This window comes from Lagenorhynchus albirostris, chromosome 6 (assembly GCF_949774975.1).
Source record: "Lagenorhynchus albirostris chromosome 6, mLagAlb1.1, whole genome shotgun sequence".
Taxonomy (NCBI): domain Eukaryota; kingdom Metazoa; phylum Chordata; class Mammalia; order Artiodactyla; family Delphinidae; genus Lagenorhynchus; species Lagenorhynchus albirostris.
In genome coordinates this window covers 7708943-7736807 of record NC_083100.1, presented here as the reverse complement: position 1 = coordinate 7736807, position 27865 = coordinate 7708943, and the positions used below count along the sequence as shown (strand labels likewise).

Below are 27865 nucleotides of genomic sequence, written 5' to 3'. Positions count from 1 at the left end.
GAAAAGATGCTCAATATCATAGGTCATTATGAAAATGCAAACTAGGATAGCTATAATCAAAAATACAGATAACAGGTGTTAATGAGGATGCAGAGAAATTGAAAACCCTCATATACTGCAGGTGTGAGTGTAAAATGGTGCAGCCACTTTGGAAAACAGTTTGGCAATTCCTCAAACTTGAATGTGAATGTTCATAATGGCATTTACATAATAGCCCCCAAAATGGAAACAACCTAAATGTCCATCTACTGTGAATGTGTGGTGTATTCATTCATTGGAATATTCTTTGGCCGTGAAAAGGAATGAAGTACAGGTACATGCTACGACATGGATGAGCCTTGAAAACATAATGCCAAATGAAAGAAACCAGGCATAAAAGGCCACGTAGTGTATGATAGATAAGAAAGTCAATTAGTGGTTGCTAGGGGCTACAGGGAAGGGGAAATAGGGAGGGACTGCTAATGGGTATGGAGTTTCTGTTTTGGGTGATGAAAATATGATAAAATTAGGTAATGGAAATGATTATATTATACAACTCTTTGCATATACTAAAAACCTCTGAACTGTACATTTTATTTATTTATTTTCAATTATCAATAATCATGCCTTGGATAAGCCTCATTGGCTATGATACTGCAACTGTGCAAAGCTTGAATTGTACATTTTAAAAGGGAGAATTTTATGGTGTGTGAATTATATCTCAATAAAACTGTTATTAAAAATCAATGCATGTAATCTATCATATTAACAGAATAAAAAAATTTTTAAATTGTATGATCCCATCAGTTATTACAGAAAAGGCATTTGGAAAAAAATCCAACACACATTCATACTAAAAACTCTCAGCAAACTAGACAAGGAGAGGAACATCATCAGCTTGATAAACATCATGTACAAAAAACCTACAAGGAATAGGCACATAGATTAATGAGACAGAATAGAAAGCTCAGAATTAGTTCCACACAAATATGCCCAATTAATTTTTGACAGAGGATCAAAAACAATTCAATGGAGGAAGGATAGCCTTTCAGGAGATGGTGTTGGAGGAATTGGGTGTACATAGACAAATGAACCTTGACCTAAAATAAACCTCATGCCTAATGCAAACGTTAACTCAAAATGGGTCATGGACTTAAATATAAACTGTAGAACTGTAAAACTTACAGATCAGAGCATAGAATACTTGCATGATGCAAGGTTAGTAAAGAGTTCTTAGACTTGGCACAAAAAAGCACAGTCCATATCAGGAAAGATAAATCGGTTCTCATTAAAATTAAAAGCTTTTTCTGTGGAAGACCCTGTTAAGAGTCTTTAAGATGAAAAGACAAGCTAGACTGGGAGAAGATATTGCAAACATATCCAACAAAGGATTAATATCTACAGTACATAGAGAACCCTGAAAACTCAACAATATAAAAACAATCCAATTAGAAAATGGGCAGAAGACATGCTACAGATGGTAAATGCACAAGCAAAAAGATGTTTAATGTCATGAGCCACTAGAAAATGTGAATTAAGTCCACAGTGAAATACCAGTACATACCTATCAGAATGGCTAAAATAAAAGGAAAAACCAAAGTTGGTGAAAAGTTCCATGCGATACCAAATGCTGGGGAGCATGCGGAGAAAGTGACTCATGCACACTGTGCTAGTGGAAATGTAAAATGGCGCAGCCACTCTCGAAACACTTCCGCAGTTTCTTAAAAGGCTAAATGCAGCCATCATACAGCCTGCTAATTGCATTCCTGGGCATTTAGCCCAGAAAAATGAAAACTTATGGTTCACACGAAAACTTGTACACAGATTTTCATAGCAACTTTATTCATAACATCCCCAAACTGGGAACAACCCAGATTTCCTTCCACGTGTGAATGGTTAAACAGGCTGTGGTACATCCACATCATGGAATGATACTCAGCAGCAAAAAGGAATGGACTGTTGATATACACAACAGCACGAATCTTCAGGAAATACGCCGAGTGAAAAAAGCTGGTCTGAGAGGTTTACATCTGTATGATTCTGTTGATATCACTTTTTAGGAAAGACGTATTTTGGAAACGGAGAATAGGTTTGTAGTTACCAGGGGTTGAGGGAGGTAGGGCAGGTGGGAGTTGGGTATGATCATTATTAAAAGACAGTTTGAAGGATCCTTGAGATGATGATAGCTCTCTGTCTTGATTGAGGTGGTGCTTACGTGAACCTACACGTGTGATAAAATTGTTGAGAACTTCATGAGTACAAGATCAGTGCATTGTATCAATGTCAACATCCTGGTTTGGGTGTTGTACTATAATTTTGTAAGATTTTACCATTGGAAATTAGGTAAAAGGTAGATAGCATCTCTCTATTTTTTCTTACCATTGTGTATTAATCAGCAATTATCTCTAAATACAAGTTTAAATTTTTTTTAGTAAGAGCCACCAGGTGAACACAGAAGAGAAAATCATTAATTTTGCATGAGGAAACTTTGAAGCCAGGTAATCTTTGAATTTGGTCATGAGGGATGAATAGGATTTCCAAAGGCTTTTGTCTTATTATTATTTTAAAAAGAAGAAGAAGGGGGGGGAAGCAATTAACACTGTTCCTGACATCCTCTAAGAAGACCTCTCAGTAGGGGATATGTCTGTATGGCCCTTGAACTTGTGTCAGTATCCTTAAGCTGCGGTGAAATTCAGAAAAATCTGAGATTGTGAGTTAGAGAGCAAGAACAGAATGTTTGGATGAGGGAAGATGAGTAAAATTTGGACATTAAGTGCCTAGAATAACCAAAAGGAGATGTCCAGGAGGCAGAAAGCAAAACGAGCCTGGCACTCAGGAAAGAAGTCTGGGCTGCAGATACCTATTTAGGTGCATGAAGTAGTAGTTAAAGCCACAGAGTGAATGAATATACCTAGTAAGCCTACAGTTGGAAAAGGAAAGAGGACCAGTGATGGACTGTGAAGAGCTCCAACGTTTAAAGAGTGGAAGCTTCTTAGGAGAAGGTGGGGAGTGGGCTGCAGAAAAGAAATTAGAAGAGTTAAAGAAAAAGAAAAGGCACAGTTGGTGACAAGTTCCAATCAAGGGTAAGCTGCCCTGTGCTCTGGAACAGAAGTCACTGCATTTGGTCATCAAGTTCTTTTCTTTGTCTTTTGAATATCTCATGAGTTGTTTCGTTGGCGTGATGAGAGCCAAAGCAGGCTGTAGTCAGTTTAAGGGTGAAGGGACGTGAAAACGTAGGGGCGCTAAGTAGAAACATCCCTTTCAAGGAGCTTTGCTGCACCAGAGGTGGTGAGAGGAGCTTGACAGAAGCAGGGTCCTCAAGATGTTTTTGAGAATGAGGAGGATCTGAGCTTGCTGGCAGGCAGTGGGTAAGGCGCCGCACACATTTCTGGACTCCTCTTCGGAAATTGCCTTCAGAGCCTAAGGCACATTTTCAACAATGGCCAATCTTCATCTTTTGAGAATGCGTTTGAGTTTTGGAAACAACCAAGTCAATTTAGAGCCAAGAGTGGTAAATCAGGTGGGTGATCAAGCTGGATAATACAACTTCAAAAAAAAATAAAGTATAATTATAAAGTAGTAAAACTGATTTTCTTGTGAAGCTCATGAATTGGCTTAGAAAGTAGTTCTTAAAGAATTCCAAAACCCTTTTGAGCAGTTGTGGCATCATGTGAATAAGTGTACAGAGTCCCTCTGTAACTTTCAGAGGAAGAGGCTGGCGTGCATGGAAGTCCTGTTATATGTGTGAAAAAATTGGTTTTGTTACATATATTTACTCATACTGTGCAAATGTAAGGTTTCCCTATAATCTTTTTGCCTGAGAGGTGACCTAGTGGAATTATACCAAAGTTTGTATGTGGGAGAATCAAGAGTTTCAAATTGTGATTGTTTAAACAGTTCTCCTGTGGTCTTACAGATGTAATTAGAATTCCTAGGATAGGAGTGTTCCCACAAGCATAATAATACTTTAAATGTGTGTTCAATTATCCTTTTCTATAGCCATATTTAATCGTTTCTTTTTGAAATAGAGTTACTTTGAAAATATTAAATCACTAGCATAATCTTGACTGTTGGTCAGACCTGGGACAGTGCTGGGCATGTAGTAAGTACTCACTGGGTGTCCCTTTCCTGTCGTCTGTGCCTTGGGGCTTGATACACGCTGAGGACACACAAAGAGAAAGATCAGTTCCCTAGTAAGAGATCATCTCCATTAATGTTCAGCCAAAAATATACAGGATGAAGAAAATGAACACATGTAGAAGTTTGAAGTTTGCATTTAGCTTTGTTGTTAATGTGGCAGATATGCATACACCAAAACACATATTTAATTGAGTGCACCTTTTATACCTCTTTATATGTTTAATTATTTTATACTTAAGTATTACCTTATTTAATCATTCAAACAATCCTGTGAAACAGTTATCCCTGTTTTACAGATGAAGAAACTGTGGCTCAGATGAGTGTAGTCACTTGCCCGAGGTCACATGGCTGAGAGGGGCAAAGCTTGGACTTGAATTCAGTTCTGCAGTCTAGGAATCTCTCAACCACCATCTCCATGTTTCTCCACCTTAAACCCACACCCTTGATAAACATTTAAAAAAAAATCAAAAAAACACCAAATCAATCAAAAACACCTCATACTTCCCCTCCCCATATTGAGAAAGGAGAAGTTAGAGCCTCTTCAAAACCGTACTGGTCAAAAAATGTTATAGCATTGTACTTTGTGTAATTTGAGTTACAGAAGCAATCTTTCTAAAAATTAATTTGTTTTTGAAATAGAAACTTGAGGGACTTCCCTGGCGGTCCAGCGGTTAAGACTCTGCACTTCCACTGCAGGGGGCGTGGGTTCGATCCCTGGATGGGGAACTAAGATCCCGCGTGCTGCACAGTGTGCCCCCCACCCCCCCCCCCAAAATAGAAACTTGTTGTTGATACTCTGCCATGCCCTCCCTCTGCTTTCCAGCACCTGGTGCCCCCAGGAGTGGGCAGGGTGGAAGCATCGGCTGTAACATCCTGTCATGGCTCGCTAACGAGAAAGCGTTAGAGAAAGCCATGACGAGTTAGCCATTCTAGGAAACTTCCCACAGCTGTTGCATTAATTAAGACTTTTGGTCCCGAATAACAGAAACCACTGGAGCTCACTTAAGCAGAAAGGGGAATTTGTTTTAAGGATCCTGCGATGACTCCCAGAATCCAAGGGCAGCGAACCCAGAAAGGCTTCTTCATCTCTGCCTCTCACGCTCTCTACACGTCGGCTTCCCTCATTCATACTGGCCTCTTTGGCTTCCTGCTCCTCAGTGGGATGGCTGCAACCTAAGAGCTGCCACAGTCACCCAGAGGGAGCCTGATATCTCTCTCCATCTTCTCCCCTCACATACTTTCCTCCTTCTCACACTCTCCCTTCTCTGTCCTAATTCCGAATTCTAGAGCGAGAATCAAGTTTGCCCTGCTTTGGGTTACATGTTGGTTTGGGAGAAGGAGCGTCAAGACAGATAACAATCCACCACAGTTCTGTTCCCTCCGACCTTTATACATGATGCTACTGGTTAGTTTTCTATCCCAGGAGTTTAAAAATTTTAAATGACCCTGATATCACAGGGGTGAAATACTAAGATGTAGGTTTTAGAGACAAATTTGGCTTGAATCATCACTCTGCCACTTACTAGGTATGTATTCTTGGGCAAGTTACTTAAATTCTCTGAGCCTTTCTTTCTTTACAAGTTAAAAGGAATGTACAGTTACTGTATTTCTCTTGAGGTCATGCAGGGGTTAAATATAACAACATGTAGAATGCTTACGCAGGTCTAGCATATACTATGCTTGATAAAATATTGCCCCTTCTTTCTTTCTGGTGAGCATTAAGACACATCGCCTTACCAAAAAGGTGTTTGAGGTATATGTAGAGTACAAATCTCACGCTGCCTTCTGCCCTCAAATTCTCTTCCCTCTTACCCCCTTTCTTTGGCCCCTTTTCATCTACCCTTGCATATCAGTATATTCATAGTCCAAAGGACTTGGGGTCTAAACCTAGAAAATTCTCTAGGGCCATATTCCCAGGCCATAGCTAGAGGTCCCGAGACATCATCTGAAGTGGAATCTACTCTCACAGATAGATGGTACTTCTGGTAAAGGGACTATTAGCTCTACCACAGCCCCAGTCTTTTCTCCCATGGTTAGAGTTGAAGGGGCCCACTTAAAGATTCAATTCAGTAAATATTTATTATCTTTACTATTTGCAAGACCCTGAAATAGTTATTGTTGGAATTGCAAAATATGTAATTGAAAGCAATAGTCCTTTCCGTCAAGGAGAATAAAGTCTGAAAGAAGAGGTAGATGGATCTACGCAAATCGCTGATTCAGGATGTTTAGTACAACTGGCTTACCAAGGCCCCATGTTACTGTAGACAAGTCATCTTAAGGAGGGTGGAAAAGTCGTTTGAAGCCACATCATGGAGGATATTGAACGCCAAGCTGAGGACTGTAATGTCAGGAAGCTGGAAGCCAGTGAGGATTTTTGAGAAAGGAGCGTAATCTAATGCTGTATTTTAGGAACTTTATCCTGGTAGTCAAATGCTAAAGGATCTGAAAGGCAGGAGAGCAGGAGAGGAGGCTGGAGTCTAGCTGGGGAGCTGCTTCAGTAGGAAGTGAGGGTGGGATTATGAATTCGGGCCCAGTCCAAGACTTGGTAAAGACTAGGAGATGGGGGTTGGGCTGAGGTAGAGGGAGTATGCGGGGTGACTTGAACCCTGAAAGTGCAGGAAGAAGTGTAACCTGTAGAGGGGGTCACCTGGGGTCGCTTGGGAGCTCCTCCCCTCCTGAAGATGGGGTGCAAGTGGAGAAGTAGCACTCCATGTTTCACTGCACCCTGCGGCCAAGGGAGCGCCAACTGTAACTAAGGGTGCTGCATTAGAGCTTGACTTGCCCTGCCCACCTCATAGGGAAACTTTGTGGGTGTTTGTTTTTTATAAATTTATTTATTTGTTTGTTTTTATTTTTGGCTGTGTTGGGTCTTCGTTGCTGCGTGCAGGCTTTCTCTAGTTGCGGCGAGCAGGGGCTACTCTTCGTTGTGGTGCGTGGTCTTCTCATTGCGGTGGCTTCTTTTGTTGCAGAGCATGGGCTCTAGGCGTGCGGGCTTCAGTAGTTGTGGCTCGCGGGCTCTAGAGCACAGGCTCAGTAGTTGTAGCACATGGGCTTAGTTGCTCCGCGGCATGTGGGATCTTCCCAGACCAGGGCTCAAACCCGTGTCCCCTGCATTGGCAGGCGGATTCTTAACCACTGCGCCACCAGGGAAGCCCCTGTTTTTGTTTTTTTGAGAAAGGAAAACTAGATGAATTTCGGTGCCTTATTTGGAAACTCTCTGGAGCAAACAGTAATTATGGACACATTTTCATCTAAAGTCTAAGTACTTAGTATTAAAATCAGCCAGGAAGTCACTAGCAGGCTGTTTTTTTTTTTTTTTTTAAACTGTAGAATCCGCTCTGTGAACAATGAAACAGAATTTTGGCCCCAAATTAATATTTAAAAGACATACAAGAATGGAGTTTGCTTTCCCCATTAGTAAGAAGAAAGAATTTACACTGTTTAATAACAGAGTCCCTGATCATCTTAAAATATAGCTGAAATTTATTTTGACATTTTTGTTTGATTATATTGGTGGTGTTTTATTCAGCAGCAAATTTAATAAAAATGCTGGTATGTATTTCTTAAACAAGTCTCTCATCTCACTAAACTGAGACTCACTTTCTAATGCTCTCAGTACTTTGCAGAGCCGTGCAGGGTCTAATAAGGCTCATTCATGGTGCTTTAATCCTGCTCTTAATAAAAAGCAGTCATTTGGGGAATACGTTTTCCAGGCAGTTTCCTTGCCCCCTGGGGGAAATATTTTGAGGCCTCCCAGTGACCATGGGATTAAAAGTCTTGACAGGGAAGTCCTAGAATCCTTCAAGAACTAGGCCTTTGAAAGATTCATTGTTACAGACTCTCCCTTTGAAAGAGACCACTTTATCTTACTCCTAAACATCTATAGGACAGACATAGCACTTTCTGAAAAGAAATTCTGGGTGATGTGGAAGAACAAACGTATGTAGGTAATCCAGTATGGGTAGTGTGTAATTTGAAGAATGATAGTTCCATTTTTATGGTTGCCATAACAATCATACAGTTGTGCAAAAAATGTGTATAGCTTGTATAGACGGGAGCTGGCACCATTGCAATGATTCTTCTCGCATCAGAACAACTGTTTTCAGATCTGAAAAATAGGGGTGGCTTAACCCTTCCCCAGTTACCTCAGCATGCTCCCTGAGAAGGCTCTTTAGATCTCTGGGGCTGTTGAAATGTATTCACCACTTACATTTGCATTTTAGCCTGATAAATGGATTGAGAATTAAGGATGATGATCCTTCCAACAGCAGGTTCTGAATTCCTGGCTTGGGAATTCAAAGGATGAGAAAAAAAAAACTGCTGTTCCTCAAATAGAAGTGTAGGAGAGATGTCTAGACATAGTTAATTCCTTGACCTTGTAACTATTCTTAATTCCGTCCACTAGAATTTAAATCCATTAAATACTGGCCTTTACCATTGTGTTTAAGTCTCTGATAAAGTCATATTAAAGTTTGATTACATTTTCTGTTTTATTTTAATACATTCATTATGTCTGGTCTGGAAATTGCAAAGCAAATTTAATAGCGTAGTCTTTTAAAGTGAAAATATATCTATTCATGTTCCTTTTTCAGCTACTTTTCCTATCTTTGGGTACTCATTCCAAAAGAAAGTACCTGGGACTTGACTTTCTCTGACATACTAAAGAATATCCCTTTTGAATAAACTTGATGTCAGAACTCTGTATGTGGATTTTCAGGTTGAGGGTGAAAAGTTGTCATATTTGGGTTCGGTACCTAAAAACGAAGTCATTGACAACTTAGTCAACCACAGAGAAACTTTTCTCAAAGAAATTTGGGGGTAATTAGTAGTTCAGCAAAAATGCTTCTGGGGTGTTTAAATCTTAAGACAAAGTATGGAACTAAGGGTAAGTAGAAGAGATGTTAGCTTCCATTTGAAATAAAACTTCTTGGCTTATTCACTTCTTTTAACACCTTCTCTTTTGAATTCCTGTTCCATTAAATCAAAGTTCTGCAGTTCTGTGACCTTAGGCAAATTACTTAATCTCTCTGAGCCTCAGTTTCCCCATCCATAAAACAAGAGTAAAAAATAATACCCACCATTATTATAATTCTAAGAGAATCACCTCTCAAGAGATTCTAGGAGATGTAGAAAAAAAGTGTTTCTAACGAGAGCAAGATTTCCCATATATTGAAGTGAAGACCTCTAATATGTTAATACTCTGCGAAGATTTTGCACATAGGAGAACTTTTTGTGCCTAAACTCTAAACATTATGTTTAGAGGCTTAGATATTTGATCCCTCTGTGGGAGCATTTCCTGTAAGCTTACTGCTACTTCATTTTGTCCAATTTTAAAACTTATTTTATATCAGTCAGTGTTCTTCTAGCCTGTTTTAAAGTAACCCCAATGTGATATTTTAAATCTGGGTCATAGGAAGACTCTACTACCCACAGGTAAAAGAAGAGAGAGAGATGTTCAGAGAGTGCTTCGGGTAGAAGGACTTTCTGGGCGCCATGGGACTCGGCTGCTCTCATTTCTCCCTTAGGCGTGCAGAGCTGCATTCTGAACACCTGCGAGCCTAGGTTTATGACTTCTTGGACAGGAAGTAAAAGAAAGCAGAGGCCAAGCCATTCGTATCTACATATAAACTCTCTTGGTTGAGTTGTGCCCAGTAGTTCGGGGCCTTCAGGTAAACTAACTTGGTGGCTTCCAGGCCTTTGCTATAGCTCTTCCTTTTGCCCAAGTCCTTCTTTCTCCATAAAGCCCATGGCTCACTCCTCACCTCCCTCAAGTCATCTTCAAGTGGCATCATCTCATTGAGGCCTTTGCTGACTACCCTATTTATAATTGTAGTCAGCACTTCCAACCTCCCTTGCTCTGTTCTAATGTTTCTTTTCTTTTTCCTCCACAGCACTTAATTATAATACTGTTTATTTTCTATCTTCTCCCACACTAGAATGTAAGTGGACAGGATTCTTTGTTCTCAAATGTGTCGCAGACACCTAGAGCACTAAATGCCTGTAAATATTGAATGAAGGAATTCTGGCCTTCTTTCTCTTAACCTCTGATACCTTCACATTGACATTGTACTGGTTCCTACAACTTCAATTTGTGCTTGACACAAAATAAGTGAAAATTTATGAAAAGAGCTACAATTACACATAGTTTTCAGCCATTTAGAACAAGAAAGGGATGGGCCTATTTCTTGGGAAAATTCATGGCTGCAGGATTGCATGGCAAAAGAGGGATCCAGCTAATTCTTTGTGGCTGCAAAGGGCTGAATTGTGAAGTTTCTCAGAATCAGATTTCAGCTCAGCTTATAAAGGTACTTTCCAATAGTTCGGGCTCCTGTCTGAAATTGAATGGCCTGCCTAATAAGTCAGTGACTTATCCCTTTATCCTGAGTACTCAAGATGTGGGTTGATCTGTGTGATTGATTCTGGTTCGGAGACATTTGGGGGATAAGATTTGGACTAGGGTGAACTCTGAGGAACTTCCAACTCTGTCGATTCTATGATTCTGGCCACTGAACTGATATGGAGTAATTTCCAGGATTTATTGTTAAGTGAAAAAGCAAGTTGCAAGAGAGAATTTATAGGATTCGACTGTTCGTGTTAGAAAGAAGAGAAAATGAGAAAAAATATATATCAAAAAGAAAGCAGAAATGCAAAAAAGAATAAACCAGAAAATGATGAAATAGTTATCTCTAGGGGGTAGGAATAAGGTAGAAGGATAGAAATGAGAGTAAGACTTCTCTGAGTATACTTTAACTTTTGAACCATTTAAATATTCAACAGTAAAATTAAATTTAAAAGGAAATAAAAGCAAAATCTCTAAAATCGACATAAGACAATAACAAATGGTACTAATGTTTATCAAATGTATAGCATTACTACACAGAGAGAAAAAGGATTCAGGTAACTTTTGGGCACTATGCTTTTTGAGCACTTTGTACATCCTTAGTGACTATATTCTAATGATAAAACTCCAAAGAAATCTTCATAGGTACTTTGTTGCTAGTGGATACTGGGATTGTAATTCTGAAACTGTTTTAAATATTGAAGCCATTGGGAGCTGAGGCTCTCAGTGGAAGAATAAAAATATAAATATAGAATGTGGGAAGAGGAGGAAGACCTCTGTAGTATTAGAGTTCAGTTGGAGGTGTAAATGTGACTCACGACTTTTAAGCAGTATATTAGGTTGAGCCACAGGAAATTGCCAGTTTTAGGCCGTAACTAGTCAAATATCAGCAATTTCATACGATTTAACTCAGTATTTTCTAATTCAGCTCACTAAAAGGGCCTAGAAGTAATGACACCTGAGTAGTAATGAGCATAGCGCTCTAGAGCCCTGTGTTGGCTTCTGCATAACGTTCATTCCCCACTGAAAGAAACCTGGGCTCCTTAGGGACATGGTGATTATTAGCCTGGGCAGGAAATGTATAAGGTGAGCCTGAAATAGTTACTGTGCCAAACAGCACAGAAGTGCTCCAAGACTTGTGGAGACACATTGCAAGGACACGGGATCACTTGAAAGGGCCTCCACCAACCTCATTTGGGACAATTTGAGTATCAGAAAGAATAGTAATGGTAATGGATAATACATTTAATTTTTTTTAAGTCAGTGAATCTGTAATAATACTCAAAAAGAAACCAAAAACGAACAAACAAACAACAAAGTAGGGTCAGTGCAGGAAAAGCTCTTGACAGAAGAGTCAGCTCATAAATACAGACAGTATTATAGGATTAGAAAATCACCATTTTACAACTTGCAAAGTTATGATTGATTCAGGCAAAAAACATCAGTGGAAGCTAGAATCACTGGCTGAAAGGTTCTTTGAGAGCAGGATATTCACATGATCTAAAAGTCTTATTCCACAGATTACTTATTAATTATAAAGAGTAAAAGGTAGCCTTATAATAGAAAGCTCTGGCTATTAGCACCTTAGCAAATCAAGTCTGGCAACCTCACAGTCTGTGCCTTCTGGAGGAATGCAGTACGAAGTGCACACTATCCCCTGTGAAGTATTCACGGCAAAAGTTCACCGTGAATCTAGTCAAGACTTAAAACCTAACTTTCTGTTTGTTGGAAATTCAGAGAGGATTAATTTTGCCACGTTTGATTTATTTCTGTCCTTTCCTCTCTTCTTCCTTCCATGAGGAAACAAGCTGATAAATCTAGAACGTGAGACATTCTACAAGACAACTGGCCTGGACTCTTCAAAAAAACAAAAGCAGTGTTATATTTTTTAAAAATAATAAATAAAGATAGAGGGATTCATATACATTAAACAGACTAAAGAGACATGACTACCAAATACTGTGTAAACCTTGATTAGAGCCTAGATCAGGAGGGAAACAATTTTGTGAGACAATTGAAGACATTTAAATATGATCTGTAAATTGGATAGAGGAAATTAATCTTAACTGTGGTGGTAGTATTCTGGTTCTGTAGAAGAATGCCTTTATTCTTAGAAAACACATGCAAAAGAATGGAGGGGTAAAGTATCATGATCTGTACTACATAATTTAAAATAGTTCAGATGTAAAAAAAAAAAAGCTAGGTATATGAAGGGAGGAGCAGAGGGAGGAGAAAGATAAAGCAAATATGTCAAAGTGTTGACATTTGATGAATCTTAATGAGAGGTATATGAATGTTAATTTTACTATTCTTTAAATTTTCCTGAAAGTTTAACATTTTTCAGAATGAAAATTGAGAGGAAGAAAGTTAATTTTAACATATTCTCTAAGTTTAAACCGTGGCTTTCCTGGCCCATGCCGTGGCCTCTGGCTCCCAGGGTACCAGGCCAACCTTGTCCTGTGACCTCTGCTCCAGGGTGTCGTTTTTTTGAAGTATAAAAATAGGCACAGAATGGCGAGAGGTTCCGTGAGTGGGTGAGTAAATGAATATAACAAGGGAGACCATTTTAGTCATTTCTGATTCCGTTCTCATCTTATCACAGTCCTTTGGAAAGTAACCTAATCACTACATTCACTTGGTCTAGAATTTTGCTAAAGCTTGAGGTAGACCTTTGGTGGACCCTAGATTAAAAACCCCTAGCTGGGTGAAAAGAGCCTGCCCAGAGCATTGCCTCCATTCTTTTTGTTCTCTCTGTGGCCTCCTGTGTGTCATTCCATCACTATGGGGAAGTGGAGGGACAGATGGACCAAGATCTCCTTCTGCTTTAAATAGACCTCAGTCTTTTTCTGTTCTGAAAAATCTGTGGTTTGTGTCAGACTTTTTAGCATCTGTTGTGGCAGTAGAACTGAGTGAAAGAGTATTAACATATCCACAGCTGCCATCAGAAAAAATAAATGGTTCAGCCCTGCTGCACTAAGGGGCGCTGATTCAGGTTCGAATGATGCTCCCTGCTCCATGGCCTTCGAGAGGAGAGGTCAGCGCATCCCTGAGGAAAGTCAGTGTGAAAGGGAAGCTCAGACGAGTTCAGCATCTGACTTGGCTGGTTCATCTTAGCACCCATCTGGCTGGACTCCCCGCATGGTGCTCCGTAGAGACGCATCTCGTGGTCGAGTGCTCCAGCTTTTTAGTTACTTTTCCTGCTCCAGTTTACATAAAATTATCTGGTTTCTGTATAAACTCTGATACCATCTAATCTAAGAAAGTGGTAAAAAACTGTACTCTTTATCCTCCTAAGGTTATTTCTTAAATATTTTCCATCCCTTTTCACCCATTCGCCATCATTGACCCAGATCCTCCTCACCAGAATTGCTTGTGAGCAAGGAGACAAACCCAGAGTCACGGACAGAGGAGGGCCTCTATAAATTTTGTTAGTCTGGAATTGGTCCCTGAACCACAGTTTGTAAAACACTGTTTTATGAGAAAAGAAGATGGGATGAAGACAGAAAAGGACACCCTTGGAAACAATAACACTGTGGTGTGACCACAGGGTTGGATGCCAGGAGGTCATGAGTTCTAATCCTAAATGTATTTCCCAAGTCACAGTGGCAAAATTGAATGGAAAAGTGTTAAAGAGGCCCCTTTGGTGATTTTTTCATTCACGTATCCATCAGCTATTCATTACATGTGTGCCTTCAGTGTGCTGGAAGAGATACACAGATAGGTCAGGATCAGAGCCAGACCTTGAGGAGCTCTCAGCCTTGTCACAGTGATGAGACATGTCCATAAGTAACCGCCAGCATGCCAGGGGTAGTGGTCAGTGCCATTGAACTGGGGCAGGTTGCAGGCATGGGCAGGGCAGCTGGGGGAGAGGCAGCTTCTACTCTCTGGAGCCATGAAGGTTCCCTGGAAAAAAGATGGCATTGCAGCCAGGCCTTTAAAAGTTAGGTGGGTCTTAGACATTGGAGATTGGTGGGGTAAATGTCCTAATGTTGGGAACAGCACCAACAGTGTTTCAGGGACCAGAGGGTGTAGAGAAAAGTTTGTCATACGAGGTACACGTTGGGAGTGTGCAATCGGACTAGAAAAATGCAGGCCGGGGCCATATCATGAAGGGCTTTGAATTCTGAGCTGAGTTTCTATTTTAGTCAGTAAGGAGTTGATGAAGGCGTTTTTACCAGGCACATGCTTTAAGACGATTAATCTGGCAGTAGCCATGACCTTGGGAGAGCAATTTCTGTGATGTCGTAGGGGCCATGGCCGAAATCCAGTGAGGTAAATGGTGACAACGTGGTGAGTAAATGTTGCTGTGGAGACTAGACAGCTGCCTCCAGCTGCAAGGAGGTAGAGATGTTGGTCCCCTGAGGAGGAAGAGGACGCAAGGTCAGAGGAAGAGTGTGTGAGTGACAGAGGAACAGAAGTTCTTGCTGTGCTTTCGTTATTCCCTGGGATTCTTGGCCAGGTCATAATGGATTATAGAAGCCTTTTAGTTATACTTCATGTGTTCTTTTCTCGAACCAATGGCTTTGAGTAAAACAATCTTCGAAGTTTTCTGTCCCTTTAAAAAGTTCGACTAAGCCCTTCAGTCACGTGCCTTCAGAAATTTTGGTTACATAACGCTGCTCTGAATAGGAATTCTGCAGCCTCATGCACTGGAGCCTCATTCGTTCCCTCCCCCACCTGGCACTTTATTTTCTGTGGGTCAGGGTTAGCTTCTTTCTAACCATTGTTGCGGAACTCTTTAAATATTTGGTCTCACAGGTTCTAAAAGCTGGCAGGCCAGGCTGCTCCCTGCAGGTTGTGAGACCAAAGCCTTCCAGAAAAGGAGCCAGTAAAATCCCAAAAGCATGTTAACGGGGTGTAACTGCTGCATGGAGCACTGCCCCTGTGGGGCCGGGCTCCCAAGCGCTGAGGCCAGCAGCCCGCAGCCGCTGTGGCCCACGACCAGAAGGAGCCCTCATGCACCACATCGTGGCCGCTTCGTAATTGTGGTGATGACAACAGATTAAATCACTGGCTCTCAGCACTGAGGACTGGGGTTCGTCAGGGTCACTCACTGTTCCCTTGCTTCTCCCAATTTTCCATCGCGAGAGAGCAAGTTTGGAGTCCACTGCTACAGTACAAATACTTGCTGGGAGCTCTCCAAGTTTTACTCTGTCTAGAAGTTAGTTCTCTTAGTAGCCTATACTGAATGTCCGTCTTTCTTCCAGCATCCCCTCAACACATGATTCTGAAATGTAACTCCTCAATATATGTGTGTATGTTTTTGTACCCTGTTTTTTTTTTTTAATGATTTAAGGCAACTTGCAGATACACATATAATGCAATGAATAATTTTAAAATTCGGCTACAGGGCAAAAGGGTTATATGAATAGGAAAATTAGGTACACCAGGATAAAGGTTAGTTCACAAAGTTCAAACTACAAATAAGATCCTCTGGAAACAGATCACACATGTGTTTCTGAGTTTCCTAGCAGGCAAAGCAAAGAAGGAAACTTAACAGGATAAAATTCACATGTGTGTAAGGTACAAGCACACCATCAGCTCAAGAGAAGAAGAGCGAGTCCTTGCACTGCATAAACTTGCTCCTGAAGTGCTCATGAAAGGGGCACTGAGTGAGCAAACGAGCAAGGCCCTCATCAGCTTCCATGCAGCAAATAGCATAGACACTTGTTTGACTTCTTGCAGTATTCCATGGGGTAGGCTTGGTGCTAAGGCCCCATGTGAGAAGGACTCCACGGGAGGCCTGTGCAGGGTGTTGCAGTGTAGTTTATCACCTTTCAAAGGTGTCTGGGAGATTCTGTGCCACAAAAAAAAGTGCCAAGATCAAATGGGTCTGGCAAGAACTGTGTGATACCAGCATACTGAAGGCTCTGAGAAGTCCTACTATTAAAAAATTGAGACTTCCCTGGTGGTGCAGAGGTTAAGAATCTGCCTGCCAATGCAGGGAACACAGGTTCGAGCCCTGGTCTGGGAAGATCCCACATGCCGCGGAGCAACTAAGCCCATGTGCCACAACTACTGACCCTGCTCTCTAGAGCCCGCAAGCCACAACTCCTGAGCCTGCGTGCCACAACTATTGAAGCCTGCTCGCCTAGAGCCCATGCTTTGCAACAAGAGAAGCCACTGCAATGAGAAGCCCACGCACCACAACGAAGAGTAGCCCCCACTCGCTGCAACTAGAGAAAGCCCGCGCGCAGCAACGAAGACCCAACATAGCCAAAAATAAAATAAATAAAATAAATTAATTAAAAAAAGAAAAAAAATTGGCTCAGCGTTTACCAAACCGATTTAATCACAAGACTTTTTTAAAAAATTAAAACACTTACTGGAAAACACTGATCTAAAACAGGGATCAGCAAACTGTCTCCTAAGGGTCAGATAGATATTTTAGCATACAGTCCCTGTCAAAACTACTCTACTCAGCTCTGCCATTGTATCCAAAAAGCATGAGTGTATTCCAATAAAGCTTCATTTATGTATACTGAAATTTGAATTTCATATAATTTTCACGTGTCATGAAATAATATTTTTCTTCTTTTTTTTTTCAATCATTTAAAAAGACGGAAACCATTCTTAGCCTGCAGACCATTCAGAAACAGGTGGCAGGCCCAATTTGGTCTGTAAGCTATAGTTTACCGACCTCTGATCAAAAATAATGTTTGGATGGTATGTCTTCCAGCAAGTTTCCCTGAGTACCATTCCTCAGAGTTGTTTTATTTTTATATTATTTTTTGTGTGTGGTGGTTAATTTTTTTTTAATTTTTAAAAAATTTTATTTTATTTTTATACAGCAGGTTCTTATTAGTTATCTATTTTATACATATTAGTGTATATATGTCAATCCCAATCTCCCAATTCATCCCACCCCCCTGCCTCTCCCCCCTTGGTGTCCATACATTCTCTACATCTGTGTCTCTATTTCTGCCTTGCAAACCAGTTCATCTGTACCATTTTTCTAGATTCCACATATATGCGTTAATATACGATACTTGTTTTTTTCTTTCTGACTTACTTCATTCTGTATGACAGTCTCTAGGTCCTTCCACGTTTCTACAAATGACCCAGTTTCATTCCTTGATGAGTAATATTCCATTGTATATATGTACCACATCCTCTTTATCCGTTCGTCTTTCTATGGGCATTTAGGTTGCTTCCATGTCCTGGCTATTGTAAATAGTGCTGCAGTGAACATTGGGGTGCATGTGTCTTTTTGAATTGTGGTTTTCTCTGGATATATGCCCAGTAGTGGGATTGCTGGGTCATATGGTAATTCTATTTTTAGTGTTTTAAGGAACCTCCATACTGCTCTCCATAGTGGCTGTATCAATTTACATTCCCAGCAACAGTGCAAGAGGGTTCCCTTTTTCCACACCCTCTCCAGCATTTATTGTTTATAGATTTTCTGATGATGGCCATTCTGACTAGTGTGAGGTGATACCTCATTGTAGTTTTGATTTGCATTTCTCTAATAATTAGTGATGTTGAGCAGCTTTTCATGTGCTTCTTGGCCATCTGTATGTCTTCTTTGGAGAAATGTCTATTTAGGTCCTCTGCCCATTTTTGGATTGGGTTGTTTGTTTTTTTAGTATTGAGCTGCATGAGCTGTTTATATATTTTGGAGATTAATCCTTTGTTGATTCGTTTGCAAATATTTTCTCTCATTCTGAGGGTTGTCTTTTTGTCTTGTTTATAGTTTCCTTTGCTGTGCAAAAGCTTTTAACTTTCATTAGGTCCCATTTGTTTATTTTTGTTTTTAGTTCCATTACTCTAGGAGGTGGGTCAAAAAACATCTTGCTGTGATATATGTCCAGAGTTGTTTTAATTTAGACTTTTATGTTTCTGGCTTAAGAGCAGATTTTCTTAAAAAAGTGTAGTAGAGGATTGGTTTGAGTGCTTACAGGCTAGTCTAAGGTTTTTCTCAGAAACGATGTGTGGGCTCTCTTAAAAATGACATTTGCAAACTAATAGTTGAAGCCTTAAAGTTTTACTGTGTCACACATGGCTGAATTGATTGGAGGCTGGAAGTGTTTTAATGGGCATTATTATTCATTCATAGAAATAAAAGTCTCAAAACACCCAGAGACATTTGATTTTAAGAAAATATAACTTCCCACTCAACTCTCCATGTAAACCAGTAAACTGTGGCCCCCATCAAACTAAGAGTATTTTTTATTTTAACTTGAGGAACATTCTTTCAGTTTCTTATGTTGTCATTATGATGGTTGATGGAGAACCCAAACTTTCCCACCACCAAGTCTAACATTTCAGTTTCAGTTCAACGGGTATTTATTGAGTACTCAGGATATACAGTGCATTTTGCTGGCTTCTATGGGGGATACAAAGAGGAGCAAGAAGCAGACAGTTCCCTCTTTACCTTGTGAATCAAGTTCAAGATCCTCACCAATTTAGAGCCCATTACCATGGTATCAGGATTAATTTCACTTCCTTGTCTCTTCCTGTCAGCATGCATGCATTCATTCATTTAACAAACATTTGTGAGTTGCACCCTCTGTTCATAGCACTGTAACACAAAGCCCTCCAAGAGCTTGCTTTCCAGGGGACATCGGTGTTTCTCTTTTCCTCTGGCACTCTTGTGTAATTACAGTTTCTTTTACATAGTGAAACAAATTATTTCTTTATCTCCTGAGACCTCAGCATTTATGTTCCCCACAGTGTATGTGCCTATTCTTGAGATGTTTAGTGAGAAGAGTGAATCTTCTGGTGAAGCACCCTTCCTGGGACTGTGCTCTAAGTGCTCTTGTCCCTCCACCTGAGTGACACCCACCTTTCCCTGTCCCCTTTTCTTGGTGTACCAGTGAGTATATAGTTTTACCAGATTCATCATTTTAAAGCTATTAACTGTATTAAGCAATAGGAGTCTATAAGATTGTTGAATATCCTTATAAGCAGTATTATGTATCTGATTATTTTTTGATTGGAGGAGATTTTACACAGTGTTAATTTTTTCCACTTATAATAGTAATACTTAATCATAGTGCGAATTTGAAAAATATGGACAAGTATAAAGGAAAAATATTAATCCATAATTCTACTACCCATCAATCAATTCTATTAACAATTTTTTTTTACTTTCCTTGATTCAGAAATCACATTTAAAATTTAAAAACATTTAAATTAATAAACAGTAAAATTGACCTTTATTTGTTGTACAGTTCTTTGAATGTCGACACATGTAGGTTCATGTAGCCACCACCACAATCGAGATACAGAAAAGCTCCATTCCCTCCGAACAAGCACCCCTTTTTAATCCCACCTTCCCCAAGCCCTGAAAATCACTTATGTCTCTGTTACATAATTTTGTCTTTTTGAGAATGTCATATAAATGGAATCATAGACTCTATAAGCTTGTGAGAGTGGCTTCCTTGACATAATACCTTTGAGATTCATCCAAGTTGTTGCATGTATAGTAGTTTGTTCCTTTTTGTTGCTCGGTGGTATTCCATAGTGTAGATGTACCGTAGTTTAGTTACCCATTTATCCACTTACCATTTAAGAGTCTTTTAAAAAAAAACATCTTGACATTTCTGAAATCCTGAAGTACTTTAAAATCAATGTATATATTTAACGTGCTCGGGGTTTTTGTTTCCCCAAAAAGCTATTATTGAATTGATAGTGTGTCCTAGAATTAATATGGTCTTAGAATCAAGGTATTATGGTGCTGAGATGATCAGTGTGGAGGATCAGAGAGGGCTGGTGAAGGGTTATCAGGAATAAGGGAACTGAACAGCAAGGGGACAGGTAAAGGAAGGCCTCGAGAGGTTTGCAGCCTGGCGCCCAGAGTTGCTTGGCAGCCTGTGAGGGCTTTGGGGAAGTTTTGAGCAGAAGAGCAACATAGGAAATAAGACTTTAAGAACAAAGCCAACTAATTGTGGTGACTGCCAGGATGTCCACCATCAGGAGTGTTGATGAGGCGGGAGGGGACCGGGGAATGGCAGCAGTGGGGCTGATAGTACTGGAGGGAGTGGAGGAAGAACTTGAGGAGAGTGCAGTGGGGGCAGGGAGTGCTGACTAGAGAGCCTGTGTGTGGGGAAGGGAGGGTGGTTCCTGCTAAACACCCTGACTTCCAGGCCAGTGCCCCGGAAGACGGGGCAGGAGGTATGGAGAACTTAGGACCGACTGCCCAAATCTTAGGTATTTATATGGTGTGAATGGGTAGGTTGGGTGGGTCATGTTATTTGGGAAATTCTAAAGCAACATGAGAACGTCCAGGGGCTTCACAGATTAAGAATGAGGTGTGTCTAGGGATACTGTGTGGAGATAAAGAGGCATAAGGTGTACTCAGTTATGTGAGCCTGGATGAAGTATATGATTATTTCATGGAAATAAACTGTGATTAGGGCCATTTCCAAGTAGAATTGCATCATGGCTAACTGTATGGGCCCAAAGTTTTCTGCAGAACCTATTCTTGTGTCCCACCCCCCTGTGTCACGAGCCAGACGGTTTATTCTTTGGCACAAGATAGAAGGAGCAGTAAATCATCCTCATATGATCCTTGAAGGACAGGTTCCCATCAGCCACTGAGGAAGAGGGAGGCAAAAGAAAGAACTGACTGTTGGAGAGTAATTTGCCAAAGGGACTTGCCCCTCTTGTCAGGAAACTTCTTGGGAAGCCCCATTCATGGAAGCCGCCTCACTTCCACCCGCTCACACCTGTTCTAACTCAGGATCAAGGAGAAGTAGGGGCCAGTCAGCAGAGAGAAAGAGAAAGACACTCAGAGACAGTACGGAGCCTTGTTATCTTCCCCCAGTTTGCATTCTATTAAAGATCCCCTGTTAGAGAGACAAGAGGGAAGTTACTCCCCACTTTGTCTACCGTTTATACACTTACAAAAGAACCGTTCTTTAAAGCTGTACTACAGTGGGGTAAAGTTTCTGTTATTTGTGGCCTCGCTAATTATGTCTTCAATCTTCCCTAGAAAAGACTGTGTCTTCACCATCGACCCATCAACTGCCCGAGACCTCGATGACGCCCTCTCCTGCAAGCCCGTCGCTGACGGTAGGATGGAATCTTCTCTCCCCCTCTAGGTGGCAGGCAGCGGGCACCCCTGTGTGGCCAGCCTGGCTGCCCAGGTACTCCCTGAACTTGCCGTAGGCCCCTGAGCCTACACAGCATGTGACCTAGAGATTGTGCTCCTGCCCGACTTCAGTGAGCGTGAGAATAAGAAACGTCCTCTTGCTAGGACCCTTCTCGGGCCTCAGGAGGGACAGCAGTGAGGGCAGAAGAACTAATTTCAGGCCCGGCCCTGCAGGAGGCTCCAGTGAGGGCATAATGTGTTAAAGAAGGCCCCTAAGCTCTGCCTCGGAGAAGCACAGAGTTTTTTTTACCTGAATTGAACGACACACTGGGGTGATTCAAGGGGTGCTGTCCAAAGACGTGCTCAGCAGAGGCGGCAGGAACGCCTCCCCTGAGGAAGTCCCTCATGGTCCCGGGCTGGAGAAACTTGCTCTGCCCCGCGCAGGTCTTCATCTGTCCAGCAAATTGCGGAAGGCAGTTGTTAGGCTCCTGAAACATTCTTCTGGGATGGAGCCAGGAAGGAAAAAGTGGCATTTGATGCCACTGGTCTTTGAAAACTATCATGGGGGAGGGGGAGATGTGTGAGGTGTGAGAAGAGCAAACCCTAGCCATGCCCTTCCTAATGCCCCTCCAGATGAGCCGCTTAGAGTCTGCAGCTGCTTCCTGCCCCTCGCCAGGGTGGGGTCTGGTGACTGCTGTGGCTTTAGTTATTCTCTGATATGGCTTTGGCACTAACGTGGCCTTTGATGGCTTGCCCGTGATGGTATGCAATCTTGCGGCTTCAGTCTCCTGCACAGTGTCGGTGGCCCAGTGGCCTGGTCTTGGCAAACACTGCAGAAATGTTCACATATTCCATTAATGCAAAACTTCATGGGCTCAGCGTGTTGTCTCTTCTCCATAAAAGACAGTGAGGCTCAGTAGATACAAAGCTGAGAGACAGAAAACATCACTGCCCAGAAATGCTTTCATCTTCTTTTAGTGAGTCTTCCTTGAAACTGTGGGCAATGGTGCTCAGTGTTTTCAACTAAAGAAAATTGAAAGGAAGATAAAGCATAAAGAGAGAAAAGTTCCCATGGAAATTTCAGAGGAATTATATATTTTTTAAATCTAAACTTTAAGCAGCCTACTTAAAAAAGCAAATACTACGTTCGTTTCTTATATCCTGAGCAATCTTTGCTGCATGGAAAGGCTTGGGCATATCACTCTCACATCCACTTCTCTGAGTCCCAGTTGAAAAGTGCCCCTCCACCCCCGGCAGAAAGCCAGGTGACACTGGACCTCGCTTCCTGTATTTCCTTTCTCTCCAGCTTCATAGCCCTGCTCTGTTTGTAGCCTAATGCTTGGAAACAGTTGCTTCATTTATTTTGGCCACGTCTATAGTCGTTAGTGGTGGAAGGGTAGACCTAATCCCTGTTACCCCATCTCAGCCGGCTCACATGATATCCCCCTTGCAGGGGCACCAGGGAACAGGCACGTGTCTTGCCCCACTCACCCCGCATGCTACGTGTCGTGTCTAGGGTACCAGGTTACCAGCAGAGGCTTCGTGTAGGGAAAAGGTGGAGCAGGAAGGATTGACTGGGGACAAGTTGTACATGTTTATAAATTTCCAACCGAAGAATATGCTTTGTCACACAGTCGAAAACCAATTGTTTTCAATGTGCTGTTCAGGGAGAGCATTCATAATGAGGGAAATCATTTAGCAGCGCAAGATGAAGGAAAAGGAGAGGAAGTAGAGGCAGAGAAATGAGTCAGAGAAACATTATAATTGTTTAGAGATGTAAGTAGAAGAAACTGAACTGGAGGTGGTGGCATTATTATTCATGGGGGTGGGGAGGACAGCTGTGAAAAAGGGGTAATGACAGAAAAGAATCAGTGGAAATGGATTTGGAGTTGAGGGAGGGGAATCCAAGACGGGGCAAAAGTTTCAACCTGGATGGCGAGGAGATGGAATCGACAAGTTAGAAATGGGGAAATCAGGAGGACCAGCTGGTTTCGGAGAGAGCATGTCTGCATGGAGCTGTCTGTCTGATGATGTGTGTTTATATAAGCTGCTGCAGATGCTCTGCAGAGGAGGCTAAATGCGTGCAGTCCATCTAATTGTATACAGAGAGCCATGAAGAAGAGTAGATAACTCAGCAAAATGCAAACAGTGATTTTATTAGGATGACGGGTTCATAAGGGGTTTTTCTCTTTTCCCTAGTTTCCAAATTTTTATAATGTGGTAATAATAGCTTCATAATGAAAAAATTTTGTAATAAAAAAAAATTATGAGGTGCCAGAAATCACAGCTGCCCAGTAGCCGCCGCACCAGGTGATCAGATACCTCCCGTCTGCTTAGTTATTCTTGCATTCCAGGGGAGTAATTAACATCTGGTCGTTTGGCAGGGCAGCAGAAAAGGGACCCGGCAGAGCAGTCGGCGAGGAGTTGGGCAGTCGAGCGTTTTTACGGTGGCACTTCTACAGTTGGCCTTTGTGACAGCTGTTTCCGCCAAGGCCATTTACCCAGGGAGAGGGAAAGTGAAAGTCAGTTCCAGTTTGGATTGGGGTGAGGCTGGCTGAGTTCAGGCTCTGGTAGTTACCAGTTCATGTCAGTTCTTGCTTAGAGGAAAAAAAGTTTAATGTTTCAAAAAGCAAATAATGTTTTCTGGGCATATTTACATCATCTATAACCATTTTTATTTAAAGAAAATATAAAGGTTAAACTTTCCTTTGGTCCCATTGAAATCATCTGAATGACTCTTCTGTGAAGATAAAACGCACAGACAGAAGTAACTTATTTAGTCCTTATTCTGTCTTTCTGTCGAGTTCAGATGAACCCCCAGGACTTGTTACCAGTATCTCCTCTAGGTGCGAGATTTAGACATTATGGTCTGCAGGTGAATTCTGCAGAAACACAGTGACACCTGCTCCCCAGTAGGTCATGTTTAGGTTGGAAGGCTGAGGAGGGGGTGCCCTCTACCCTTGAGGAATCTCAGCTTTGGAAGAGATTCTACCAGTCATCTAGCCCGGTAATTTTTCACCTCTTACAGCCTATAAACACACTTGAGGGCAACATTCCCGTGAGCATTAACCAGCCCGCTAACTTTAACATGGAGTCTTTCACTTTAGCTCAAGGAGATATTTAATAATGTAAGTGAGTAAGACTGGTTATAATGATAACCCAGAACCTAAAGACAGTAAGTCACACACTCCAGTGTTTGATTACTGTAACAGACCTTTGCAACACACCTCACAGTTGACCTCACCGCTCAAGTGTGGGAGCGCCACAGTTGTCACATCACCCTCTGGTTTTCAGATTACGTCTGCAGTATCTACTTACTGAATATCCAGGTTGCACTTTAACTCTCTACCTTACAGGCAGCCCATCTGGCCTTAAGATTGCGTGACTATCAGGAAATCCTTCCCTGTAATGATCTGAAATACCACTGTCTTCCTGTAATTTTCCACTCGTGGGTCCCATGCGTGCCCCTGGGGAGCCTATAGAATAAGTCTCATCTCTCCTGTGACAACTCCTCAGATGCTAGATAATGGCTGTCATGTATATCTGAATTACAGCTTCCCAGTTAAGCATGCTGTATATTTTTCTATGTCCTGTAGCATATTAAATTGGAGCCCGTTTCCCATGTCACGGTGTTACTTCTGCCTTTATGAGCTCTGAGGTAAATGGCTGCCTGTATCCAGACTTCTCCTCCCTGGCTGCCAGGCCACAGTGACTCTCTCCCAGCCACTTCCAGCCACCTGTTCTGTTCAATTAAACCTGCATTATTGCTTTGCTCTAGTCTCTGAGAGAGGAAATTATCAGTCAGACAAGTCAGGACCTTTATTCAGCTTTTAGTTGATTCAGGCTCCCAACAGATCCTACAGGAAATTGATGTTCCCTGCTTCTCTGGCGTCTTGTTTCTCTAATGTTTTGTTCTGTAATGAGTGCTCTGCCATTGAACATGGCAGGGTTATCCTAGCCAGACCTTAGAAATGAAGGATTGGAGAAAGGGGGAGTGGGGACTGACTGCTAATGGGTTTGGCGTTTCTTTGGGGGGTGATGAAAATGTTCTGAAATTACTAGCTCAGAGTTATACAGCTCTGTGAGTATACTGAAAACCACTAGGGGAAAATGAGTGAATGGATGAATGAATTACGAATAAATAAACAAATCCATTCATCCTTGAGGCTTTTTGGAAATTGGAATTTACACCTTAACGATAACTTAGCGGAAGTCCTGATGGATTGCCTGGGCTGGATACCCAGAGTCGTATCCCTCTTACCCGTCTCTCCTCCTTGCTGCCTTCACCTCTGAACCACGAAAATCCCACCCAAGGAGCGCACCCCTGTGCTCAGCCACCTGCTCGTCTTTCCCACCCCCACAGAGGGCAGCCATCTGACTCAAAGAAAGAGGGATGTGTCCTACTGTCCAGGTATGAGAAAGTGCTCAGGTCATCATCCAGCCTGAGGGACCTCGGGAATGCACACTACCTGCCCTGCTGTGGGGGCGCCAGACTTCCTGCTGGTTTGCCTCTTGTCTGGCTTTCCCTTTCCCTTCCCTGAGGAGGATGGACTAGGCAGCTCTGTTCCTGGGAGCCCTTCTCACTTAGGAAATAGGAACAAGAGACTAGGAGAAAGTCTGTACGAATTTCACAGAAGTCCTAAACTCTGGACTTCCCCGTGTGGTTATATGTGTCACCTGCTGAGAGTTCTTGTCACGAGTGATCTTCTTTGGAGGCAGTGAGGAAGTAGGAGCTGGAAAGACTGTGCTCCCCTGGCTTAGGCTGGAGAGCCTGAGCAATAGAATGGATGGTAGTAATTTTAATGAGCAAAGAGCAGAGACGAAGGCTCTGGATCTGCTACTGGGAAGGAAGAGAGCATGGGTGGGCGTCCCGGAGCTTACGAGTACAAGGTTCCAGCACATCGCAGCAGCCAGGCCACACCCTCTTCCTGGGCTCTGTTCTCACCTCTGGGAAGATCCTACCCCACCAGGCATTCACCGCAGCCCCTTTATGTTTCCCTTTGGTTTGGCTTCCTCCTCTCACAAACTTAAGTCTCCATCCTGTAAGACCTTCCTCAGCCCCCTACAGCCTCAGGAGTGTTCACACCTTCCTTTGTCCATCAGGACACCTTGAAGAGCCGTCTACTTGCTGCGGCTCCTTTCCTGCTTCCCATTTATTTCTTACTCCCTCTGCTATGTGGCTTCAGAAAGTTCAGTGCGCAGGTTGTCCCTGACTTCAATTCAGCAAACATGTGTGCAGTGTTTGGCTTTTCATCTACTCTTCTTTGGACTTAGGGGGCTCTACTTACTCTTTTTTTTTTTTCTGGTGGTATGCGGACCTCTCACTGTTGTGGCCTCTCCCGTTGCAGAGCACAGGCTCCGGACGCGCAGGCCCAGCGGCCATGGCTCACGGGCCCAGCCGCTCCGCGGCATGTGGGATCTTCCCGGACCGGGGCACGAAGCTGTGTCCCCTGCATCGGCAGGCGGACTCTCAACCACTGCGCCAGCAGGGAAGCCCCTCTACTTGCTCTTGGTTGTAGTTTTTGGACTACTTTTCTCTAGTTGCCTTCTTTAACTCTTCTTCTCTGCTCCCTCGCTTCATGGGAGTCTCCAGTCCCCTTGCTTCCGTGCTTTTCAGCCTTTGCGCTCTGTTCCCTTTGCCTGCATTGCTCTTTCCCTGGAGAGCCGTGTGGCTGAGTGGAGATCAGGTGGGTCGCTCTCTCAGTAAGGCCTTCCCTAGTCACTCTGCCTCTAATTTCTTCCCCTCCCACCCACTCTCCACCATCCTTGCTTTACTTTTTTCCTCATCACTCATCACCCACTGACGTGCTATTGACTATCTTGTTTCTTATCTATCCTCCCACCGTACACCCCCTGGCAGTGTGAGGCTCAGAGCAGGCGCTCAGTGAGTCTCTGGTGGTATTCACAGGCTGCCGAGAGGAGCGGGGGTTCCCTGGCAGAGGGAAGAGTGTGTGCAAAGTCCAGGACGCCAGATACATGGTATTTTGGAGGGAACCACACAGAACTTGAAATATCTGGACCGTGAGGTTCAAGTGGGGTGGTAGTCGTAGATAAAGCAGGGAGGAGATCATGAATTCTTTTGTAGGCCCTGCTAGAAAGTTTAGACTTCATGGAGAGCGGGTGTGGGGGGACGGACTGCAGTATTTAAACCTCAGCTTGAAGAATAAACAGGGGTGAGCCACACAGTGGGGAGGAAGAATAAGGGAACAGAGTGTGTGTTGGCCCTGTGCTACAAAGACTTCGGCACCAAAAGGAACCGGAAGTCAGCGTGACTGCATCATGACAGAGTGGGAGGAGCCTGTGCCGTAAGGCCGGAAAGCGGCACGCAGGCTCCCTTTCGGAGTGGGAGTCTTATCTTGAGTGTAATGGGA

At 42.5% G+C, this 27865-nt stretch overlaps 1 protein-coding gene and 1 pseudogene across 10 annotated transcripts in view; one reads left to right on the top strand and one right to left on the bottom strand.

The window, feature by feature from the left end:
* DIS3L2 (DIS3 like 3'-5' exoribonuclease 2) overlaps positions 1–27865 on the top strand; it is a 375493-nt gene that overhangs the window by 208600 nt on the left and 139028 nt on the right. For 9 of the 10 annotated variants that reach the window (XR_009541014.1, XM_060151851.1, XM_060151847.1 and 6 more), the window contains exon 10: positions 21396–21475. Coding sequence is in view for 9 of the 10 variants with exons in the window: in XM_060151851.1 (XP_060007834.1) it covers positions 21396–21475 (80 nt within the window). In the remaining variant the exon portion in view is untranslated. Of the gene's footprint in view, positions 1–9532; positions 9660–21395; positions 21476–27865 lie in introns of those variants that run through there. The other variant, XM_060151855.1, reaches the window with a different exon arrangement.
* On the bottom strand, positions 569–651 carry LOC132522525 (U4 spliceosomal RNA; annotated as a pseudogene).